This window comes from Thalia democratica, chromosome 5 (genome assembly GCF_965202585.1).
Source record: "Thalia democratica chromosome 5, ktThaDemo2.hap1.1, whole genome shotgun sequence".
Taxonomy (NCBI): Eukaryota; Metazoa; Chordata; class Thaliacea; order Salpida; family Salpidae; genus Thalia; species Thalia democratica.
Window position 1 is genome coordinate 24,480,232 of NC_139169.1, and position 19,999 is coordinate 24,500,230.

Genomic DNA, 19,999 nt, shown 5'->3' on the forward strand with positions numbered 1-19,999 from the left:
ATAATTGCAAGTAAAAATTATCATTATTGTTAATATTAAGTATATTTATCATTATCATTTTTCATTTAACATAAAAATTAGTGTGGTCATTACAAGTAAAAAGTAAAATTTAACAAAAAAACTTTAAACTTGTTTTAAAGACTAATGAACATAAGCTAAGAATGTTTTTTAGGATGCGAACTAATTTATTAAATAATTAATTAAATATTTAAAATATTGTTACAACAAAGTTAGATTTGCTCACTTTGTTAGTACATCACTTTGAGTATTGTGATGGTTTTAAATGTTAAAGTTTGGCCAAAAGAAAACTTATTTGTATTCCAATGTTTTTCTTAAACTCAACGTTTTTTAATTTTAAAATAATAGAAATCAACAAAAGGCTATGATTAAATTAAATAGAAGACCATACTTGATTATTTTTACCCATCCACAATTTTATACAAAATATTATAAATAAGCTTGATGACAACTTACCACTAAAAAATATTGTTTCCTAAAATATTAGCAAGTTTGCCACTAAAATTAAAAAGCAAAATGAATTTTTTTTTTTAATCTAGCATCAGGGTTGCCACTCGGTCAGGAAAAGTCAGGAAATCAGGAAAAGTCAGGAGAAATTAAAAAAAAAGAAAAAAATCAGGAAAAAATGGGGGGTTTTAAAAAAGTCAGGAAAAGGCAGGAAATTTGATAAAATTAAAAAAAAAGTCAGATTATGTCATTTTAATTTTACAAAATTCCTTGTTTTCCAAAGCCTTCAAACGGTAAAAATTAATTAAAAGTCCTTTGAAGTCAGAAAAAAATTCCAAAATTTTCCTAGAAATTTACAAAAATATTTAACTTTATTTCCAATGCCTTCACCTGGTATAAGTTAAGATAAAAAACTCCTCACAGTGGAAATTGTAAAAATAAAATTGGAACACGATTTCAGCAAAGTAACTCGATTATTGTTGATGAAAATTTGTATGCGTCCTTTGAACGACGTCAGTATCAGTAGAAATGAAAATCAGCTCCATCCTACCACTATAGTTACGTCACGATAGAAATTTGCTAATAGAATCCAATAACTTTGCTTTCGAAATAAAATATCCTTTATAAAACTGCAAAAAATTTCTATTAACATATTGAACAAGTACCCTACTTTAACAAGCAGATTTTGTAAGCTTTTTAGTATTGATAATCTGTAGCAAGGACACTTCCATAGTGAAACTGATATATACACAAAAGTTTATCTAGCATAATTTTAAAATCTAAGTGTTTTTTGTTTAAGTAAATAGTTAAGTTCTTTATAGTTATGCAGTTAGTTTAGTATTTTATGGATCAAGTTGATGTGTATACTTTATCTCTTTATAATTTTTTAAAGTTGTTTAAATTTATGAAATAAGTTTTAAGAGAGGTATATGCCAAGATTAAGTTTACACATTATTTGTATTTTTTGTAGAGTAACTTAAGTTTTTAAAGTAAATATTTAATTATTCAAACCAAAACAAACCAGTTTGTTGCAGTTAAAAATCATACCTATTACCCCAAATTAGACTCATTACTACGAATTTATAAAACATTTTTTCCTATTTTTTTAATATATGAATTAAAGCGCTGAAAGTAATAAAAATATTAGTCATCAGATAAAAGTAAATGATAGGTTTATGTATTAGGGCTTACATCTGATAGTAAGAATATTTTTAAATTGAATCTTTTAAACAGGATTTCCATGAAGCTCTCTCTTTGAGTGAAGGTCAGTAGACAGATCCCCAGAGTGATTGGCCTTTACGAGTCAATTCCTCTTCCCACTTTGAATGCATCATCCGCAAGGTAATTTCTACATAGTATGTTTGAAAATCATTCGTTTGAACTTGTAATTGTTTTTAAACTTATAGTGAATAAGTTTACCAAACAAGAAGCCATGTTGTAATAACAAGTAGTTTATAAAACACCTTAACACAAATTTAAAAACATAAATCTCTTAGTTTTACAAGTTCTGAGGATAATAAATAGTCCTATTTAGTTAACTAATGCTAGTCAATAATAAAGTTGATCGATTTTAAAAAAAAGTAATACAAACATGATGATATATTATCTAAATAAAGTGGTCATCTTGCTTGTGAATTGTTTTCTGAAATGTTGTTATAAAGTCGTGTAATAATACATTTTGTAACAACTTCCTTGATTATTTTTTGAACATATGTATTTTAGGAAGCGTTTTCAAAGTTTACCTTAAATATATATCACTATTGACCTACTTCTTAGTAACTAATTTAACAAACTTTGAACATTTTTATTGTATTTTATTACTGTAAAGTAACCATTTTGTACCAGTTTCTTAGGTATTTTATTGCCAAACCATAAACAGAACAAAATAAAGTCCATAATTGTTTGATGCTCAATTTTATGCTAATTTTAAAAAGCTCGGTTTTATTATTTTAAATTAAACAAATATCCATTTTGATCACATAACTATTGCGAAACACATCTATCAGGGTTAGCTAAAAACCATCTAGAAATTGAACAAAAATTACTGGAATTTTTATCATCAATTCTTACGAAAAAACAATGAATTTCTGAAGTCTTTGTTATACAATAGTTTTTATTTGACATCATCACTTAAATTTTTATAAACCACATTCAAAGTAGCATTACAGTATCTCCTCATTAACGTTATTAAATTTAACGAATTCCTTACCTTGAAATTTATGTCATACTCAAGGTGGAAAAAAAAAATTGTATTTTCAAAACATGAAAAAATTTTTGACAACCCTGAGATATGCTCAAATGATTAATAGATTAAAGGCAATGTTTAAATAGTTAATGATAAACTGATTAAAATGTGAATGAAGTGTAGCGTTAGTAGATAAGTTTGTTAGTAAAAGCTAAATATTTTTTTCAAACAGAATGAGATCACAGCCGGAGACGGAACGATGAAAAGAATCAGAAACAGAATCAGTGCGGATCAGATAACTTATTTATATAAACATTTGAATAAACTTTTTGCATTTAAATTGTGTTTACTTTGTCATAATTAAATAGATTAAGACAGAAAATTAATGCTTGGGTGTAGTGAAAAAAGTTTTAATATTTGATAGATCTATTATTTAGTAACTTTCCTTTATTTAGTTGTTATAATGTCTTGAGTTTAAGCCCAATAACAGTTTTTTTAATGAAAACATAAAGCGCATAAAATAATTGGTTTAAAGAGCCGTTCAATTCGTACACCAGTTAGATACAGTTAAGTTTAGTACAAGTTTATATAAGGATAGTATAATTCAACTTAACGACTATGAGTATGTCTTTAATAAATTGTTTTAAATCCCTACCTGAATATTAAAAGAAACTAAATGTATTATCACCGTCATAATCCTAGGCTGCTTATCGCTTAGTAAAGTTGTTAATTGAAAGTTTCAAAATTTTTCATTTGTAAAAAAATGAATATATTTTCATACTAGTTGCCTTGTTACTAGTATAATATTTGGCAACTTATTTTTAGATCTATATATAAATTTATATGTTGCACAAATACTATTTTTCTCTATAGCCGGGTGTGTGGTTATCGTGTAAAATACACTTCTTGTAACATATATAATAATCTTCTGATCTAGTTGCACTTAAAAACTATACCAAGCTAAACCCTGTTTTCCTTATAATAAATATAAGCCAATTTTACTGATCTAAAACAAAAATTTCGACTTTATTATAAATGTGGTTATTTAGAGTTCCTGTATCAAAGAGAAAACTTATTCAACCGGCGTAAGCATTACGACGACGCCCTAAGAACCAATTTCAAAATATCGACAAAGTCCGGAGCCAGGACACCGAAGGTGTCCGCCAGCGTAGGATGATATTTTGAAATTGGTTCGCTACCCTTTATTATATTTTATACTTTCACATTAAGGAATTTCCCAAAAATTTTGATAATTCTACACTCCAAAAATAATTTTCAAAGTTAACAAAAAAAGAAAAATGAACATTTTCAACAGTTTTTAATCGAGTCTTTTTTATTAGCCATCATGTTATAAATAGTCAAATCAGATAGAACACCGGTTTTTGGTCAGTTCCTAAAAGTGTAGTAATAAATAAATTGCAAAAGAATAGCAAACTCGTTGACTTAATTTGATTAAACAGATTGTTTTTAAATTGTTTTTTTATACATATGCCTACCACCACACGTAAATTGTGAAAATATTATTATAGTAAACAATTTTTAAAAATTCACTTTAACTGACTAAAACCGATCTCTTATCTAACATGAATAGCAAGTAACAATATAAACTGAACAAAAGTACAATTGATCAAGTCATACTTATGTTTAATTTATACTCTTAAATGCTTAAAACAGCCTGAACTAGCTATACTTGAATATAAAGTATTCATGAGAGAAATCATATAGAATTAAAGCAAAAAGACAGTGGATTTCAAAATAGCTACCTAGGCATAAAGCAATCATCTAAAAATATGCAAATACAATCTCAAAATTAGAAACAATTGTAAGTTCAAAAGAGTTAATTTGTAACAGTTGGAAAATATCTATATATAACAGTTATCTAAGGTGGAAACAAAGAAATCAAATAGTTCAACTTGTAGTTGCTTGAAACTTTAATGCTTGTGATTGCTTGAAACTTTGAAATTATTTCAAGTATTTTTTAACGCTATTGTTTTACATGTTTAAATAGAAATATTGATAGTAATAAATAATAACTAAAAGCTTAAAATAAGTTTGTACCTCTATAGTTACAGTTACAATAGAAGAACACAACTTGTAACTGTTTAAATTTTCATCACACAAAAGTAAACAGTTATTTGTCCAAAGATGTTAATTTATTACAATTAGAAAGCATTTTGTAAGATTGAAACAAAGAATTCAAACTTTACTACTGTTAAATTGCTTGAAACTGTGAAAATAATTTAACTGTTTTATAACATTATTGCTTCATAAGTTTCAATAGAAATATTGATACTAAGAAGTCATAACTCCGAACTTAAAAATAAGTTTCTACCTAAGTAGTTACAGTTACAACAAGAAGAAAAAAACATGTAACTGATTGAAATTTCAACAGAAAAAAGTAAAGAGTTGTTTATCAAAAGATGTTGATAAAACACATATGTTCAACAGACAAAATTATTTGTTTAAAGAAGTTGATCGTATATCATCTAAAGCTTGCAACATGTACTAGCTCATTGATGTTTTCATATTAATTCATAATAATTCATGCATTGTAAAAAAAGAACAAGAAAAAATTGTCAACAAAAAAAAATATACTGTTAACTAGATGTACTTACAACACAAGGTTTTCTAGAGAAATGATTCAAATGAAAAATTAATATTCTTCTAAAATCTTATTTGATTGTTTACGTCACAAATAAAAACATAACTTAGTTTATGCGCGGTCATATAAGCCCGCCTAATGTTTATGCAAATTTTCCCTTTGTTAGAAACTTCAAAACTTATACCTTTTGATAGCTGAATTTTTTTTGATCTTTTATGTAAATTTTATTTTACTAGTCTAAGCATTGTTTTTAAATTTACAGTGTTTTATTTTAAAAACAAATAATGCCACCATAAAACTTTCTTTAAATTGTGCACAACTTTTATTTGTAATAATAAAAGTATAATTCTTGTTTAAACTTTTTTTTAACTCAAAGTGAATAAAACCATTTTGAGTTGTTATGGTGTTTTTTTTTCGGTTTTCTTTTAACAGTTGATTCTAAAACTACAAATATATCAAACCAAATCTGAGGCTGCTATTTGATATTAATAATCCTTAACTAGACTTTTAAATTGAATTGTCTTTTTTGATATATATTCAAACTTGAAAACTTAAGTACTGACATCAAAGCGCCCAAAAAATCTGAATCCAATGGATTTGGTTTTGTATATTGTGATTATAAAGTACGAGAGAGGCAGATATAAGCAGGCCAAAAAAAGGACTGAAACCAATAAGTCAGGGCTTAAAAATTCAGACCTTGTTACAAAACACTTTTAGTATAAACTATTTTTTCTTTGGACATTAACCTTAACCTTAAAAGCTTTAAGTATTTTGGCAATTTAGAACAATTAAAAAAGCATAAGCTTAAGATTTCAGGAAAAATAATGTTTTACCAAAAGTTTTTTTCAAAAAAAGAGACAATTACCGCTCACGCGGTACAAAGCTATTTGTTAAAAGGTATGTACTTAATCCGTAAACATATCAAAAATGTGATTTTTTTTTGTCGATTTTTCATATTGTTGCAATTATAGAGAAAATAATTAAAAATTTATAACTTAAAACACTTGTTCATTCACATTTTTTTAAAAATTGACTAACTTGATAACTTTTGTTTTAAATGTCATAACATATATCATGAAAAATTTGTTCACTCAATAAACTTAAATATGTTTTAGCTTTGACAATTGATGAAATAAGAACTGAAACAGTTATAAGCAATTTCGGAAAAAATTGTTTGTCATATAAATAAAAACTAGTGATGTGAATGATAACAAAAGGGTAAGTAAACATACAGTATTTTTAATGTATTTTATATGCACATCATTTTTTAAAACAAGTGTTTTTTAAACCCATAAAGGTGTTTATAAATCAAGAAACTTATTTTATGATGTATTTTAACTATATTTTATCTTCTTTTTTAAATTATTAGGCTGTTTTAAAGTATATAAAGTCTAGCACGGGACTTGAACCCCTGATCGTTAAATTAAAAGTCCAACGCTCTACCGACTGAGCTACTCATGCTCACGATGGGGTATACTTAATTGTGTTTAAAAAGCTATCTCCGGCTCTTATGACGTAATAATAGTACAAATTTATGGAACACATGCAAAATCCACCCGCGATCAAAATCCACCCAGTCAAATTCGGGAACCGCTTAGCAATCGAAAGTAAGGGTTAGGGGTAACAGTGATAGTCAAAAACTAATAAAAAAATTGATGAAAAAAAGCAAAAAGTATATAAAATAAAATAATAAATACAGGAAATAAAATTAAAAATTGGGTGGATTTTGAACGCGGGTGGATTTTGATAGTATACCTAATTTATTATAAATAGAACATTTAAAAGTGCTATATAATTTATATTTTACTTTAGCTTCAGCTTTTAAATATTATCAAACTTCTTATTTTGGTTGTTTTTTAACACTAAAATGAGTTAAAAAACTAAAAGTAGCATATATATATAATTTGTATAAAGTTGTATAAAAATTGAAAAAACTATGCTTTTACATAATTATTATCAATTAAAAAACTTTTGATCTATTATTATCTAATAGAAAAAAACGATAACTTGTTGAAATATTTTAGACAAATATTACACATCATTAATAAAGGCATCTGTAAGAATAACATAGATTATCGACACAAATTACACCGACTTATATTATCTAAAATTAATAAAACACAAAATTTCTCACCTGTTAGTGTTTCTATTTTCTTTTTAAATTTTTAGAGTTTGCCCACTATTTTCTTATTGTTCTTTTTCAAAACTCTTTTTATATCTACTTTGAAGTTTTGCTGTGAATAAAGTTAGCTGTTCAAAAAATTGATGGGAATTCTAAATAGCAAATACATAGATGTGTTTAAAATATTTTTTTAACCAATAAATGTAATTATACTAACAAGAAGTTTGTTTTGACATGTATATACAAATTACATTTTCTCCTTGTTAAAAAAATTCAAATCTTTTTTTAAACCTTAAAAGCAGCCTGAAAAAACTTGAAACCCTGATCAATGTGTAAAAAATGATTAAACTTCAGCTTTTAAAGATTAAACTTTTTTATTAAGTTTTTATTAAACATGAAATGAAGTTTAACAAACTAAAAGTGGTACATATATATTGCTAGTTGTTGCATAAAAACTATATTAACATAAATATAAGCAATTCAAAAACTTTAGAATCAATGTTACCTACTAGACAAAAAAAAAAAGTATTTTTCAATAGTTCACAAAATTATCATAAATCGTTTATAAAAGCGTTTCTATCAATATCTTAGATGAACATTATATGACACAAACATCAACAATTAACTTTGTCTAAAATTAAAAAAGATGGCGCTGTTAGCTTCACTGTTTTGAGGTGCAATTTCCTGACGTTGAACTTTGATTGCAACAGGCAAATCAAATTGTTTCAATTTTTCTCATCCGTCAGGCAATCGCACCACAAAACAGCTACTGGACCGCACCGCTACGGTGAAGCCAGCGCCGTGGTGCGGGTTACCCCCTTTTTGTTTCGTGTGGCGGGGGTTCACCGGGTTTCCCCGGTCATATAGGCCACATTGTCTTTTAAAGAATTATTTTTTTAAAAATCTGAAAAAAATAACGATTTGGCAAATCGTATGGAAAATTACATCAAATTTTTTTTTAATTGTCTCATAGGAGGTCACTACGTTTCGGCGCTTAGTGAAAATTCAAATCACAAGAAAATGACAAATTCAGAAAAGGTGAATAACTTGCAATATATTTTTAAACGTACAGTTAGACTTTATAAATTATTTACATACAAATTAAATTCTTTAGGTTGCATTTGCAGTTAATTAGCTTGAGCATTCAAAAGGCTTCAAGCTATACGGTATTTAGGGCATAAAAATTATGGTTAAATATTACAATAAATAAACAAATAACGTACTTTTTATATTAACGTTAAAACAACATTTTTTTCTATTACTTTTGTATTTTTCTATTCTCTTTTTTTTTTTTTTGTTTACGTTTGTTTTCAGTTTTTTTTTTTTTGCTTTTATTTTTTGCTTTTTTTATTTTTTTTTTGTTTGCGTTTTTTTTTTCTTTTTTATTTTTGCTTTGTTTTTATTGCTTTTTGTTTGTTATTTTCTTTTATATTGCTTTTTTTTCTTTTTATTAATATCATTTGCTTTTTTAGTTTTTTAATGTTGTTTTATTATAATGGGTTTGATATGTCTTAGTCGATCATCTACTAAAGCACCAATATCATCCACCATACTAAGCCTCCTATAGCTAGATTACAGGTAGTAACAACATTACCCGGCAGTATAGTATACGTAATTAGTTCATTTATTATCTTAAATTTAGTTATGTAGTATTTTTATGCCCTTTAATCTTAGATTAAAAATATGTAACCTAAAGAATTTAAATTGTAAGAAGTAATTTTTTTTATTAAATTAGATCGTTAATATAACAGTAACTTTTTATATTTTTCTATATATCATTTATGCAATTTTGTCATTTTAAGTGGTTTTACAACTCATTATGCTACGAAACGTCTTAACCAACTTAAATCTAATCATATCAAGAAAAAAATAATTTAACTTCTTTGTATTTAAGTTTTGAAATTATAAATGAATTAGAATTTTAGAATTTAAATTTATGAAACCACAAATATATAACGAAAAATATAAAAGAAAACGTAACAAGATTACAAAAACTAAAAGATTAAACTAAAATTGCAAAATGAGTAACACAATTAATTTATAAAATAAACTGAATCTGAATCTAAAACTTAAGCTGAAGAAGCGAAACTGAAGGAAACTTAAATTTATTCACTGTTGTCACGCGAAACATGCCCTGTATCGCAATTTGGATCAAAAATACAATCTCTAAGCGCTGAACCTCTCAAAAAAAAATTCTCAACAGAGTATGAAAAATATACTTGAGAAAAAGTAGTTTTTAAATTTTTAATGTTTTTTAAACTAGAGGACCTAACTGTAACACTTCCATTGATAAAATTGATACGACCTGATGTGTTATCATATTTTTCATCAGACTTTGCAAAATACTTTTTAAGTTTATCAACTTGTAACCATAAACTACCCTCAATTTCATTGTCTTTCTTAAATTCATGGTCAATTTCGTGCTCGAAGTTTTTGAAAAAATAGAATTTGTGATTTTTTTTAAAGTTTTTTTGATCTACCGTAAAGCAATAACTAGTATCTTGGTACAATTCTAATCTAACTCCTTCAGGCCAAGCGTAATTAGTTTCCTCGAAAAGTTCCCTTACCGCAGTTCTTTTTAGATTGTTATTATCGTTATAATCTATTTTTCCCATAGGGAAATTGATTCTAATTTTATTATTTTTATCTCTATAATAAACAAATAACAATTCGCCCTTACCCTTCTTGACGCGATGTAAGATTACCCCCGCGCAGTCTAACCTTTTTACATTGAATTCCCAGTTAATTAAAAAAGAATCTCCCCGCTTGTGTTTAAATTTAACCTTAAATAAGTTATTAGCTAAATGGTGTTTTGCATCGTCGTTTAATTGATCAATAAAAATTTGCTTAGCGTAACGGTCGAAACTTTTGTATTTTTCATCAACTAGACTGTATACTTGTTTTTCGATAATGTTATAAACATTCAAAAAGTCATGCCAATCATCTTTTGAAAATTTTTTATTAATAAAATCTATAAGTTTTTGTTTAAGTTCATTATCGTGTTTATTTTTGAAAGATCTAGATACGTTGTTAACCTGATCTGTTACGAAAAAGGACGTTCCACCCGCTTCTTGTTGTGGTGCTCGATCCCGCTGGAGTTCCGCATGCGTCATTTGAACACCTTGGACAACCTCCTCCTCACCAACTATATTCGTAGTTTTAATGACGTCATCCGGTATAAATTTTGTCCTAGATGGTATTAAATAAACGTTTTTTATATTTATTTTACACAGAAAAGTTTAATATGGGGTTGCCAAAAACAAATTAGTTAAAACTAGGATTGTTTATTGGATTGATTTATTGGACTCCAATTAAATTTGAAATTGTACATATTTAGAGAAATCAAAAACTGTACATTGTTTGATTAAAAAGTATAAAGTTACAACTTAACAATAAATAGCAAAGCCTAGACTTCAATAGGTTCCTTAAGAAAGCCTCAAGCTAAAAACTCAAAAATATCAATCTATTAAAATTGATGAGTTTTTAAAATACTTTCTTTGAAGCTTTCTTAAAAATGGTTAATCTTTATGTTGAAAATTAAAAACTTCAATTGTAAATTAATTAAAATATATGACTATTGCTAGCAAAACAAAAAAAAATCTGATGGATACTTCTCGTTATAAAGCTTTTTAAATCTACAGAGTATTTTAAAAACTATTGTAAAATATGGCATACGTTATTCTAAACAACTAACCTTCTTTGCATGATCAAAGTGATATTATATCTCCAAATAACTTAGTACTTTAATAATACAGAGCTGTTTTGATATAAAAACTATAACTACAGCATCAATAATATAGGTAGAAAAACTACCTTCTACAAAAAAATTAATCTAATAGAGTTTTAATTTTTTTTATTCAAACTTATTTTTAATATGAAATTACATTCAGTTTAATAATTTCAGTTGAAAAAACATTTAACAACACAAGTTTAAATTAGTGATCAAAAATATGAAACTAATATACAATGTTATAAGATAATAAAATCTAAATGTGAACTAAAAACTAAATAAATAGAAAATAAATATGCAGTGTCTAATGAATAATAATTTTAGAAATAATTTCAATGAAATATTTATAGGTTATTAATTAGAAAAATAAAAAAGTACTTTATAAATACAATTATACTTAAACATGAATTTAACTTTTGAAAGATTTTAGTGTTCAACCTAATCAATAATTTAGTTACATAAAATTGTCATATAATGTATTGTTTATAAAATAAAAGTGTTTAATAACTACTTTAATTTACTTATTACAAAACTACAGACTGTATATCAGTGTTGTTATAGTGATTCCAACATGACTTCTTTCCAACATGACTTCACTTAAAAAGTTTATAATACTGAACTTTACTTGTATAATCTTCTTTTTTAAAGACGTTTTACTATTTGCTTTTAACCATTGCAGTTATGTAAGTTTGTTAAAATTTTATTTTGAACTTATATTATTTTTAACTATAACATCAAATGCGGATTTAAAAACCTGTTCTAAATCTACAAAATAGTCTATAAGATTTAAAGTGATTTTGGCCTAAAAATTTTATAAAAATATTTTTATTTTTTTTTCTATTAGTAAAACATGAAAATTTTTTTAAACTTAAAAACCACCATGATTTAAAAAAAAATGGTTGTACCTTTTTATTTAAATATTTCAGGAACGTGAAATATTGAAACAGTGAAAATACTTAAATTTTTTTTCAATCAAAACTTAAATCACACCTAGAAAATCTACTTTTCATTACTTAGTTTAAGGTTATAAAATTTTAAACCTTAAGTTTAAGCTTTAACATAACTTTATTTGAATATAAACTAAATACAGAGCATTTATAGTTATATAGTTAATAAATGATTGTTTTAATTCTTATTTGCACAAACTTTTCGATGGTTTCTTAAAAAGGGTACTGAACACTGGCTTAAGTAAAAAAATTTTGAATTTTTTTGAAGTTTAAGAAAGTTTAAGACTTTTAAAAGCATTTGAAATGCCGTAGACAGTTTATTCACCGTAAAGCATTGTCAAAAAAGTAAATAAATTACAACTATTGTTTAATAAATTTAATATTTATTTTTTTATTAATGCTTGTTATTTTTAGTCGCAGTCGTTTAGATAACACAAACTTAATAAACACCAATTCTTTTTGTTATATACCAAAAACAAAAGTGTTTAAAATACTTTTGTCTTCTCCTTTATACTCAGTTAAACAATTAACTTACAATGTAAAAAGTTTTTCTTATAGAACTGCCTGCTATCTTTGTTTGTTTAAAATTTATTTTAGAAATTCAAACGATTTTTCTCTCACTAAATATATAACTTTCTAACTTTTCTGCATCAGTTTATATGAGAAAAAATACATTTGATTTGATTAAATACAAAACAAAATGTATATTTTTAAAAATTACAAAATTTAATCAATTGATTACAGGTATAATCAACAAAAGTAAATTTCAAATTAAAACAGAAAGGTTATAACTAGTTATGTCTATAAGGTAAATGTTTTTTTTTTTACAAAATTTATATTTATTTAAAGGTATTAAACTTGCTTTAAATCTATTCAATTCTAAAATTTTTGATCATTGTCTCATAACACTATAATTAGAGATTTCAAAGTTATAACCATATTTGGAAGTGTTTACTAAACGTTTAACATCACATCTCTTACTGCTACGCTTTTTTTAGTTTTTTATCACTGAACTTTGAAAAAATATATTTTTGCACATGTTCTTTTTATTTTAAATTTTATTTTTGTTTTTAGATGCTTGTCAAATATAGGTCCTTACGCAGTTGCACTTGAAAACACAAAATTAGAACTTTTCTTTTTGTTGTCATTGGTTCATTTATTGATCGTTGAAGTTTCAAGTGACAACTTAATACATGGCCGTGTACCTGATCTAAACTATCATAAGCTTTTGGTAGACTAACTAATGCTGCATATTAATTTTTGCTTGACTTTATCAAATGAATTTGTTGAACAAACCAATACAAAACTACGATAGTATAATAACCTTAAAAAATGTTAACTGAAATTGTTAAAATATTACATTCAGTAAAAAAATTCAGCTATATGTAACTTTTTAAATTGGTTTTTTTAATTAATAAAATTATATTTTACTAAGTTTAGGTACTGACTTTATAATGTGTAAAATACTTTTGATAGCTTTATACAAAATGAATACTTACCTTCAATACAATTAAATAAAAAAAAGCCTTTTTGTTTTTTAAGTTAAAACATTTCTAACAAAATAATAGTTTTAGAGTAAATATACGTTAACAAAATAACCTGAAACTGTTGCAATCCGAAATTCAAAATGGTTAAGTTTTAGGTACTAAAGATGTTTTTATAACACACTAAAATAAGTGTGAATGAAGACTAACAATTTTCTAACTAATTTTCTGAACTTCAAGCCTTTTCTGCGCGAGTTTTGTAACGCAGTTGTACAAACTGCAATAGTCAAGACAGTTGCTATCTCTTGAGATTGTTTTCATATGCTCACAAGATACGATAAAAACTGCTGACTCTGATGAGAATTCAGAAGAATTAAGAGCATCGTGCCTTACTCGCCAACAACAAGTTGAACCCAAAAGAGAGTGATTGCCTGACGGTTCGCAAATAAAAAACAACATTATAAATGGAATGTTTTATCTTTAACAAAGAGAGTTTGATCAAAAGTCCTTGTCTACAAAAAATAGTAGCGCAAAAATGGTCGTCTGATATTGAAAAGCACTTAACAAATGTGCAAAAAAAAATTAATAGAAATTCAATATAAAATTAAATTTCAACAAAAATAAAATTTAAATGTTTACTTTTGAAAATCATCTGAAAAAATACTAAAAAATAAATTTAGTGGATTAACTAAATGTTTAAGTATGTTTTTTTTTTCAAAAATAAACAGTCAGTTTAATGTAACTTTTTAAATGTACTAAATTACTTAAAGACCAAGGCTATTTTAAAATTTATCTAATAGAACTATGGGATTTTTTATTTAAAATAAACTATATAAAAAATTATCAATAAGTTTCAATGGGGATATTTTTTTGTGTGTTTTAGGAGGTTATTGAAAACTATCTTTTATTTAAGGAAAGTTCCTAGTTATATAGTAATTGGGCTCTAATGACATTGACGTAGTCTAAAATTCAGAAATTATAATTATATATCTTTAAAATTTAGGCTATAAGTATTTAGTGTAAACTTTTTAATATAACAGTTTAATATTTCTTTTGTGTAGTAATACCTACTAAGTATTGATATTAGTGCTTCATAATTAAAATGACTAGCCAAATTATAAACAAGATTTACTGATAAAATACAAAATATAATAAACTTGTAGCATACATTTTTATTTGTTTCTTTCTTATAAGATAATTATCAAAGAAGATGTATAACATTTTTTTACCTTTTCATACTGTTTCTTGTAACAGTTGAACCTAAAACTACTAATATATCAAATATTATTCAATATTAATAAACTTTAACTAGACTTGATATATATTCATACTTTGGAAATTTACTTATAAATTGATTTAAAATTTACTCTAACTTAAAAAAAACACATAACGATTATCATTAATGACTAGAGACATAGCAAACCAATACAAAAAATGTAATACAAAAAATGTAATACAAAAAATAAAAGGTAGAAATGAAACAGTAACTACTGACACCAAAGCGCCCAAAAAACCTGAATCCAATGGATTTGGTTTTGTATATTGTGATTATAAAGTACGAGAGAGGCAGATATAAGCAGGCCAAAAAAAGGACTGAAACCAATAAGTCAGGGCTTAAAAAATTCAGACCTTGTTACAAAACACTTTTAGTATAAACTATTTTTTCTTTGGACATTAACCTTAACCTTAAAAGCTTTAAGTATTTTGGCAATTTAGAACAATTAAAAAAGCATAAGCTTAAGATTTCAGGAAAAATAATGTTTTACCAAAAGTTTTTTATGCGAAGGTATTTTAAGTTAAACTTAATATTTTCTTTTGTTTTCGTAAGTTTTTTTCTTGCATCCTAATTACTTAAAAAGCACATGTTCTTAAAGTTTAAATATGTTTATTTATAATTTTTTCAATAACTTATAGTGTTTTAAAAAGTTAGTGGCTATCTCTATGACTGGAAGGTCAATACTAGATCGTTTGAGCAAATTTTCCAGTTTTAATTTCTTTTTATCATAAGTTGATTGATGTTATGAAAAGAAACTTACGGATCATAAATTTGTGCTTGACGGGCTGGTTAGAACAATTTTTTTTATCAGCTGGAAGATGCCATTTTTGTACGACGGGTAAATTTGCACAAGAAGTCATTTTTGCACGAAGATCATTTTGACGAGCGACTTTTAGACGAGTTGCTGCTGATGCACGCTGTTACTTTTGCGCAACGGGTCGATTTTTCATGAGGGTCACTTTTACACGAATAATTTTTTGCACGGAAAATAAATTTTGCTCGAAGCATAACTTTTGCAAGGATAAGGAACTGCTCGCCCACCAAAAAAAAGGTTTAAAAGTGATAGTAAAAAAGGAGAAAACTTAATTATATAATAGAAAAAATACCAACTAAGGGTAAGGGTGAGGGGTAACAGTGATAGTAAAATATAAGAAAAAAATAAAATTAAAACACATGTAGAAGTGTCAATTAGTGCAAAAAGTGACCCTTCGTGTAAAAGAGACAACACCTGAAAAAGTGACTATGTGCAAAAGTGATCCTTCGTGAAGAAATGTACCTTTGTGCATTTCTGACACCTACCAACTTTTTAAAAGGGAAATTTTAAAGTTAAACGAAAACCTTTAACTTGATATTTATATAACGTATATAGATAATAAATTGCTTCTTTGTAAAGACAAGTTTATTTAAATTATAACGGTTTTAACATTCGTGTTATACTTTAATGAATACTTTATTACTTCAGGTGGGTCACCGACCCAAATGCTACACCTCTGGTATAAATAAATTTAATCTTTTTGAAAAATCATTTAGCAAAGCGGTCTTCTCTACAACATTTAATAGTTGCTGTCACTGATACTTGTTGTAAATACTTTTTAATAAAATACATTTGGTTAATTACAAATACCAAAAAGTATTGGTTAAATACTTTTTATTGGGCGAACAGCATCGTGACGATAAAAGGTTTAAAAATAAAAATTCTCAAACTAACTACAATTGAATTTTATTCATGTACTTTGTAAACATATTAAGAAGAAAACACCAAAGTAAATTGAAAAAATCGTTCTCGTAAGCAGGTTCATGGCAATTAAATTTTAGTTAATAATTAAGTAATGCTCAGTCAGAGTTCAAAAATCTTTACATTTAGGTAAGGTAGGTATATATATCTACTTTACAAATTTTTAAAATTTGTTTTATATTCTTAAACCAAAACTATTGCTCCATAAATAATACGGAATACTTTATAGTAGTACAAAGAAAAGAAAACTATTCATTTGAAATTTCAAGACCATAAAAACCAGTAAGATTTCGAAAGACTAATCTTTGACATATTGGAATTTAAAAAAAAAGAAGTTTTTGTTTATGAATTAGTAAATTTAATCTAATAGTTTAACAACTAAGTTTTAACATTAGACAGTTTTTTAATTGGCTATACAATTAGTTAAGCATGTTATTTTTCAGTTTCAAGAAGAAATTTGGTACAACAGTTTTAATTTAAGCAACCGACTGAACTAAAGATTGTTCTAACAGCATATAAGGATACATGTACACAATAACAACAACGACTTCATGCGAAAATTTATACAAACTAGACAATATATTGTTACATGTACAATACATCATTCCTTGGTTTGACATTAAGAATTAAGAAAATAAAATCAGTAATTTGCATTTATGCGCGAAATTTTGCAAACTGGTATTTTAGACTAAAACTGGTCTAGAGATTTTAAGAAATAAGTAAATAACAATGAAAGGATTGTTTAAAAAGTTAAAACTTACTTACAAATACAATAACGTTAGTTTATAAAAAAAGTTTATTTTTTCTAACTATTTTTATATACTTGCTTACTTGCTGTTTTCTTTAGTATACTTACATTGTTCACTTCAAATATTTTAAAATTTTTACAAAATATAAAATAATCACGTATTTAAATTTACTCCGTTAGCTAGTAAAAAATATTTTTCAAGTTTCAAAACGCCTTGATCGTATCAAAAAAATTCTAAAGTAACCGGTTCAAAATTTCCCGGGTACATGAAAATTTAAATTCGGACAATTCAAATTGTTATAAAAACATTTAAAATACTATATATTAAAATGTAATATGAGTTTAAAGAAAAAAGAAATATATAGATCTTATAAAAATCTAAAGCCAGTTTTTCTTTTAGGAAAAATAGTTAAAAATTTTTAATATATTTTGAAATTACTAAAAATAACTGTGTTTGGACTTTATTCAAGTCATACCTTAAAACATTGATGTTTTGCAAAAAGAAAAATATTGACTTGGACATATTTATAGGACCTACATATGTTTGAAAAATATTCATTAATTTATTAGTTGTAGCCCTTTCAATTTTTTTAGAATTTTAATCATCAGAGTTTGAACTGTCCGAATTTGAATTGTCGTAACCCAAATTTCCCGATCATCGTCAATAAAATGGCAGCTTTGCGCAAGAAAAATATCTTATTTTTGAGTTAAACTCTTCGCTTTTATCTTCTTCGGTCCATTTATCCGCGTCAACGTCGTAACTGAACACCCGTCTGCCGATTTTCTTTTCAAAGAGGAAAATTTTACTCCCCAACGACAGCGCCCCGCAGAATAAACGAGGCGCGGCGATCATTTCCCTCCACGCCCCTCCTCCCTCGGCCCCGTTGTAAACGTCGCAGCCGAGGCCGACGGCAAAAAGCCTGCTCCGCACCGCCACCAGACCGTGGTTACTTTGCTGTCTAGTCATGTGGGGCAAATCTCTCCATTTTTCCGTCGTGACGTCATAACTCTCGGCGGAGGACAGCTCAAAGTAGTCGCACCTCCCCCCGCACGCCACCACTTTTTCTTGGAAGACGGCGCACGCCGCGTCGTATCTTTCAACCCTCATCTCCCCTACTTTCGTGAACCTGCCGCTCCTGGTGTCCAATTTCAGGCAGGAGGCGATCGAGTTGCCGTCGCTACCTCCGACGAGGATAATTTTGTCACCGTACGCGCACACGCAAAACTGTCGCCGATACTTGCCCATGACGGCCACCCGAGTCCAACGCTGGGTGGCCCAGGAGTACTTTTCGACGACGACCTTCGCCTTTCTTCTGACAAGGATTCCCGCAAACACGTACAAGTCGCCTTTCAAGCAGATACCCGTCGCTTCGAGCATTTGTTCGTTGTTCATAGGCGGCAGGGCTCGGACCAGGTTCAAGCCGGGCACGCTGTACTGTTTTACATTTTCTATTGGGCTGCGTCCGTAGTGCCAATACCACCCCCCGCACACGAGCACGCCGAACGAGGTTTGGCTGCAATACCGGCTTTCGCAATTGAGCTTGCAGCTTTTGTAAGCTTCATTCAGCAAATCGTACATTTCGCTGTTTTCAAAAAGAGAGCCGCATTCGGACAGCAAGCTGTCTTTGTCGGACAGCAAGCAAAGTCGAACTTTCTGCAGCAACTTTGCACCGAACTTGCTGCGTTCTGCAATGTTGTGATTCAGCCATTTTGTTGCCGCTTCCAACACTTCGCGCTCGGTTGTGACGTAAAGTTCCGAGCTGGCCAGTATTTTCAGGACAAGGGCGAAATCCAGCTCCAAAAGGCTTTCGGTTTCGGCTATGATCGCGAAACAGCGCTCTACATAACTCTGTGTCGCTTTCAAAAGGCCTGATAAATTGAAAAGCGATGCAAGCTGGTGAAAGGTCAAGGCGTTGCAAATTTTAAGCTTCTTAGTAGAATAACTTCTGTCAGTTTTACTCGCCAAACTTTTGTTCAAAGAAATTTTGCTTAACTTTGTCGCCGCAACCAGGTCATCGTCGTCTGCTGCTGCAAGTGAACCTGGAAAATTGATTTTAAGTAAGTACACTTGTGTGTTTTTGTTCTTTGTCATGAAAATCTGTAACAACTAAACGAAACAAGCGTTCGGATAAATATTAAACATAAAATTTCCTGTCGTGTTTGAAAACACTTAACTGCAACAGTATATTAATTTATCTGAAAAGTTTCTACATAGCTATGTATTGACTTAAGATAAGAAAAAATATATAATACACTAAACATGTGTTAACCTCGTTCAATCGAGCCATTAAACCTCCGTAAACTTTGAAATTTTTTTACAGCCGAACGCTTGCTCACTTCTACGTAATCTTCTGTTTTGTTGAATTCAATTAAAAGATCATCTCCAAAATTTTCTGTCCTCTGAAGACCGGTTTTTTGCTGGTTGTTTTTATCGGCAAAAATTACACAATTTTCCAGTGAGTTTTTTTTCATGTTTTAATTAGTCTTTAAACAGTAAATAAAATTTAATAATTGTGATTTATAACTAATTAGCTGCGCAAAGTAAATTAAAAAAAAAACTGTGTACTGTTTGTACACATAATTACTTCAAATAAACTATGTGCCCACTAGAATATACAAAAAATTAATCATTTTTAAAAGCTATTATACATAGTTAATGTGTTTGAACTGTTGTAACTTATCTTACAATAAACACTTTCTAGTTA

The 19,999-nt window shown here is 27.5% G+C and overlaps 1 protein-coding gene across 1 annotated transcript; it reads right to left on the minus strand.

The window, feature by feature from the left end:
- Positions 1–17,955: 17,955 nt before the first annotated feature.
- On the minus strand, positions 17,956–19,386 carry LOC145836352 (kelch-like protein 12). The gene has a single exon (XM_082944162.1). It carries the CDS (start codon positions 19,384–19,386, stop codon positions 17,956–17,958), a length of 1,431 nt encoding a protein of 476 aa, XP_082800288.1.
- Between the last annotated feature and the right edge of the window lie 613 nt (positions 19,387–19,999).